At 50.5% G+C, this 6,163-nt stretch overlaps 1 protein-coding gene across 3 annotated transcripts in view; it reads right to left on the minus strand.

Annotated features, from left to right (window-relative positions):
* FANCA (Fanconi anemia, complementation group A) overlaps positions 1 to 6,163 on the minus strand; it is an 86,674-nt gene that overhangs the window by 37,913 nt on the left and 42,598 nt on the right. For all 3 annotated transcript variants that reach the window (XM_011972110.1, XM_011972119.1, XM_011972104.1), the window contains exons 20-21: positions 3,035 to 3,108; positions 462 to 575 (exon numbers count right to left, since the gene is read on the minus strand). In XM_011972110.1, coding sequence (XP_011827500.1) covers positions 462 to 575; positions 3,035 to 3,108 — 188 coding nt within the window. The remainder of the gene's footprint in view (positions 1 to 461; positions 576 to 3,034; positions 3,109 to 6,163) is intronic.

A 6,163-nucleotide genomic window follows, 5' to 3' on the forward strand; every position in this document is an offset into this window, starting at 1 on the left:
CAGTCAGGATCACAGGGCAGAGAGCCCGTGTGTCCGTGTGACGTCTACCCTGGCAGTCAGGATCACAGGGCAGAGAGCCCGTGTGTCCGTGTGACATCTACCCTGGCAGTCAGGATCACAGGGCAGAGAGCCCGTGTGTCCATGTGACGTCTACCCTGGCATTCAGGACAAGGGAAAACACATATCCTAGCCACTGCAGTTTCTTCTCCATCATCATCTGTCCTACTCAGATGCAAGTAGCAGAATGTTCATCTTCTGCCAAGGGTCTGTGACGGCCTGAGTAGGACTAGCCTTCCACCTTGTCTCAAAAAAGGTTCCACACCCACTAGCCCGGGGTCAGTCTTCACCACCAAATACTGGACTACTAGCCTGACATCACTACGGGGAAAATGGCCCAGCCACAGAGCCCCAGCCACGGGCTGTGCACACGAGGCACAGCGTAAGCCCCCATCCGTCCTCACCGTCACTCTGGCTGGGGTCTGTCATGGAGGCTCTGAGCTCTCCCAATGCAGCCGTGAGCTGTTCCAGGGGCTCCTCAGCAGAGCTGGGTTCTGCCCTCACTCCCAGGGCTGCATCTGTGAGAAGAAGGAGGAGACCAGATGCAAAGACACTCAACAGGACTCTTCACTGCAAAAACAGAAACTTCACACAGTCAAATACAGAGCTGTGCACTTCCAAGCTGCTGTGTGTGGCAGACAGAGTGACTGGGAGTCTCTGAGGAGGTAAATGCTGTGTTCTCCCTGATGCTGGATGCCACCACATTGGAAATTACATTTATAAACAAGTTTAATAAAAAATTACATTTATAAACAAGTTTAAGAAAAAAAGTGGTTCTGTGTGCACCATTAATACCACTCCACCACTGTGAAAAGCATACACATCGAGGAAAACAAGGAGGGCCGGGGGCTGGCGAGGGTGGGGACAGGATCACGGATAGGTGACCATTTAGTCCCCTGGTTCCTCAATCCCTTTTTTTTTTTTTTTTGAGACAGACTCTTCCTCTGTTGCCCAGCCTGGAGTGCAGTGGCGCGATCTCGGCTCACTGCAACCTCTGCCTCCCGGTTCAAGCCATCCTCTTGCCTCAGCCTCCCGAGTAGCTGGGTAATATTACAGGCACGTGCCACCATGTCCAGCTAATTTTTTGTATTTTTAGTAGAGGCGGGATTTCACCATGTTGGCCAAGACGGTCTCCATCTCCTGACCTCATGATCTGCCTCAAAGTGCTGAGATTACAGGCATGAGCCACTGTGCCTGGCCACCACTTTCAATATAAAAAGGAAGATACACTGCATGTGTTTTTACAGTAAAAAACCTTCACGTTCTGGGCTTGCTGGAGAAGACACAAGCATGACAATGCACTGCTATGCAGTCACACCCAAAATGAAACCAGAAATCATAGGCTCTAGAGCCTGTGCATAAGCCCTATCAGACAAATCATTAGAAACCATCTGGAAGCCACCAAAAGCTAAGAACAAGTGGACCCCAGGGGAAGGAGAACACCTCTTAAGAGAAGCAAACGCCTCACAGCGCAGGGTACACTGCCCTGCGGCCCCTATAGCATCCCCCGCACGACAGAGCGGTTTCAATGCTGGTAAAAACGGGGAGGGGGTCGGACGGGCACAGTGGCTCACGCCTGTAATCCCAGCACTCTGGGAGGTCGAGACAGGGGAATCACAAGGTCAGGCGATCAAGACCATCCTGGCTAACACGGTGAAACCCCGTTTCTACTGAAAACACAAAACACTAGCCGGGCGTAGTGGCGGGCGCCCGTAGTTCCAGCTACTTGGGAGGTTGAGGCAGGAGAACGGTGTGAACCCGGGAGGCGGAGCTTGCAGTGAGCAGGGATCGTGCAACTGCACTCCAGCCTGGGCGACTGAGCGAGACTCCGTCTGAAATAAACAACCAACCAAAAAAAAAAAAAAGGGCGGGGGGTGGATCAGGGACCTTTGTTCTTTGCCCATTGAAGTTTCCTGGGTCTCTATGGCTGCTGGAAATTTTCTAAGCTTATTGAAAAAAGGAGCTTTGGCAAACAGAACTTAAAACAGGCCTGCAGCTCATTACAAGAGTCTCATCCAGCCTCCCCGGCCCCGCAGGTGGAAGGGGAGCTAGAAGAACACACAGGGGGCCGGGCACGGTGGCTCACGCCTGTAATCCCAGCACTTTGAGAGGCCGAGGCAGGCGCATCACTTGAGGTCAGTTCGCGACCACAGCTTGTCCAACTTGGCGAAATCCCGCCTCTACTAAAAATACAAAAACTAGCAAGGCGCAGTAATGCGCGCCTATAATCCCAGCTATTAGGGAGGCTGAGGCAGGAGAACTGCTTGAACCCAGGGGGCGGAGGTTTCAGCGAGCCGAGATTACTCCGCTGCAGTCCACAGGCCACAGAGCCAGACTCTGTCTCAAAAAAAAAAAAAAAAAGCCCACACGGACACAGCAGCCTTCAGCGCCGAGCGGCTCCCCCAGGCAGGTGCTGGCTTCTCCTGGAGACAAAGCCACACTGCAAGGAAAACCAGCCTCATGATGGCACCTCCCAGTGCTGCCCGTGCAGCCTGCACGGATTCCCAGGGAGGGCCTGGATCTGGCCGACAGCTGCACCGCTGCTCCCCGGAGGCCGGAGCCTGCCTTCTGCTCCTGCCCGAACTGCGCAACAGAAAAGTGCTGCGCGACCCTCCCTGCAACAGGCTGGAGCCGGCGCTGCGGGCCCCGCGGAGGCCGCTGAGAGCGCACCCGAGTCTGAAGCACAAGCACACCTCAGCGCGGCCCACGGAAAGACGACGAACGACGAAGTGGGGCTGCGCAGGACACACACTCCTTTCCAGAAGGTGCCAAGGGATTCTTCAGGACCCCCAGGTAAGAGCCTGTGCCACGGCTGGCCCTGGCGTCAGCATGGTGGGCGGACCCTGTACCCACAGCACCAGCCCGAGCCGGCACAGCCTCCCCCCAGCTCACTCGGGCTTCGCTGCACGAGACACGCTCAAGGTCCGGAAAACGGAAAAGCACGAGTCCCAGCGGGGCAAGCGGCCCAGGAACTCACCTTCCGGCTTCTCTTCAGCAGCGCAGCAGGCCTGGCAGTAGGTGGAGTACAGAGATGGGGGGATTTTATCTGCTCTGGATCACAGGAAAACAATAAAACCAAGTCAGCTATGGCTTAAACTAATTCAAGATTACAATCCCCAAACGTATTAAAAAATAAAAACATATTAAATTTAAATAAATTATAAATACTGTGTACACTATGAGTCTATGTTTAGAAAAGATTAAAAAATATATAGATTTAAATAGCACGGTTTCAAAATATGTCGTATTAATCACCTATTGATATCTAAAGCGCTAGACCACAAAATACCACCGGTGATTATCCCTGCCAGTGAAATTATAAATTATATCTATTTCTCCCATTCAATTTTTGGTGATTTCCAAATTCGAAACATGAATCTTTGTTAATTTTAATGAATAATACTACGAAAAATGTTTAGTTCATGTCATTAAAAATAGGCAAAATTGGGCCAGGCGTAGTGGCTCCTGCCTGTAATCCTGGCACTTTGGGAGGCTGAGGCAGGCAGATCACCTGAGCTTGGGAGTTTGAGACCATTCTGGCCAGCATGGCAAAACCCCGTCTCAACTAAAAATACGAAAATTAGCTGGGCGTGGTGGTGCACGCCTGTAATCCCAGCTACTGGGGAGGCTGACGCAGGAGGATCGCTTGAACCCGGGAGGCGGAGGTTGCGGTGAGCCGAGATAACACCATTGTACTCCAGCCTGGGCAACAAGAGCAAAACTCCGTCTCGAATAAATATATATATATATATATATATAAAAATTGGTCAGGCGCGGCTGCTCACACCTGTAATCCCAGCACTTTGGGAGGCTGAGGCAGGTGGACCACAAGGTCAGGAGATCGAGACCATCCTGGCCAACATGGCGAAACCCCATCTCTAGTAAAAATACAAAAATTAGCTGAGTGTGGTGGCATGCGCCTGTGATCCCAGCTACTCAGGAGGCTGAGGCAGGACAATCACTTGAAACCAGGAGGTGGAGGCAGCAGTGAGCCAAAATTGTGCCACTGTACTCCAGCCTGGGCAACAAAAGAGACTGTCTTAAAAAAAAAAAAAAAAAAGACACAGCACCAGACTGCTTTGCATCCAAGATTTATCAAACCTTAAAACACAGAATTCCTCTACCAAACAAAATGTTTCAGAGATCACAAAAAGGAAAGCTGCTCGATTCACTGTATGAGGCAATAAGACCCTGATGTTGAAGCAGCCAAGATGCTACAGGGGAATCACACTGATGCAAAAACACGCAAAATACCAAAGCCAGTAGTTTATTTATTTATTGTTATTTATTTATTTACTTTTTTTGAGATGGAGTCTCGCTCTGTTGCCCAGCCTAGAGTGCAGTGGTGCGATCTCAGCTCACTGTAAGCTCCGCCTCCCGAGCCTGGGTTCACACCGTTCTCCTGCCTCAGGCTCCTAAGTAGCTGGGACTACAGGAGCCCACCACCACGCCCGGCTAATCTTTTTATTTTTAGTAGAGATGGGGTTTCACCGTGTTAGCCAGACTGGTCTTGAACTCCTGACCTCAGGTAATCTGCCTGCCTCAGCCTCTTGAAGTGCTGGGATTTACAGGCGTGAGTCACCGCGCCCAGCCAGTCAGTAGTTTGTAAAACAAAAAATTATTACCAAGCAGGAGATATTTCAGGAATACAAGGATATTCCAACAGTAGGAACAAATAAACGTAATCAATCACATTCACAGATTAAAGGAGAAAAGCATGATCATCTTAAAAGAGGGAGAAAGCATTAATTCAGCCCTGAGTGGTGGCTCACTCCTGTAATCCCAGCACTTTGAGAGGCCAAGGCAGGCAGATCACTTGAGGTCAGGAGTTAAAGACCAGCCTGTCCAACACAGCGAAACTCCACTAAAACACAGAACTGGCCAGGTGTGTTGACGGGGCCCCTGTAATCTCAGCTACTCGGGAGGCTGAAGCACAAGAATCATTTGAACCTGGGACGCAGAGGTTTCAATGAGCCAAGACGGTGCTGGTGCGACTGCACTCCAGCCTGGGCAACAGAGCGAGACTCTGTCTCAAAAAAAAAAAAAAAAAAAGAAAAGAAAAAAGGGTCAGGCACGGTGGCTCATGCCTGTAATCCCAGCACTTTGGGAGGCTGAGGCGGATCGATCATGAGGTCAGGAGATTGAGACCATCCTGGTTAACACAGTGAAACCCTGTCTCTACTAAAAATACAAAAACAAAATTAGCTGGGTGTGGTGGCGGGCGCCTGTAGTCCTAGCTACTCGGGAGGCTGATGCAGGAGAATGGCAAGAACCCGGGAAGCGGAGCTTGCAGTGAGCCGAGATTGCGCCCCAGCACTCCAGACTGGGTGACAGAGCGAGACTCTGACTCAAAACAACAACAACAACAACAACAACAACAACAGGCATGAGTTCATGCTAAAAATCCTTAGCAAATTAAGAGGGAACTTTCTTAACAGATAAGGGTAAGCCAGGTAGAGCGGCTCCTATTTGTAATCCCAGCACTTTGGGAAGTTGAAGCAGGAGCATTATTTGAGGCTAAGAGATAGAGATAAGCCTGGGCAACGCAGCAAAAATCCATGTCCTCAAAACATTTAAAAAATGGCTGGGCGTGGTGGAGCACGCTTCCAGACCCAGCTACTGGGGAGGCAGAGGGGAAGGACTGTTGAAGCCCAGGAGGTCAAGGCTGTAGTGAGCCATGACTGTACCGCTGTGTTCCAGCCTGGGTGACAGAGTGGGACCCTGTCTCAAAACAGTTCAAAGAAATGATCCCAGAGAATAAACTTATTTTAAGATTAAAGACATGATTTTTGCAGGGCATGGTGGCTCACGCTTGTAATCCCAGCACTTTGGGAGGCCGAGGCGGGTAGATCACAAGGTCGGGAGTTTGAGACCAGTCTGGCTGACATAGTGAAACCCCGTCTCTACTAAAAATACAAAAATACAAAAAAAGAAAAAGAAAAAAAGGCTCTTTCTCTTTTTGATCTTTTTTTTTTTTTTGAGACAGAGTCTTGCTCTGTCGCCCAGGCTGAGTACAGCGGTGCAATCTTGGCTCACTGCAAGCTCCGCCTCCCGGGTTCACGCCATTCTCCTGCCTCAGCCTCCCGAGTGGCTGGGACTACAGGCG

The sequence above is a fragment of the Mandrillus leucophaeus genome, unplaced genomic scaffold, assembly GCF_000951045.1.
Source record: "Mandrillus leucophaeus isolate KB7577 unplaced genomic scaffold, Mleu.le_1.0 Scaffold10, whole genome shotgun sequence".
In the NCBI taxonomy this organism is placed as follows: Eukaryota; Metazoa; Chordata; class Mammalia; order Primates; family Cercopithecidae; genus Mandrillus; species Mandrillus leucophaeus.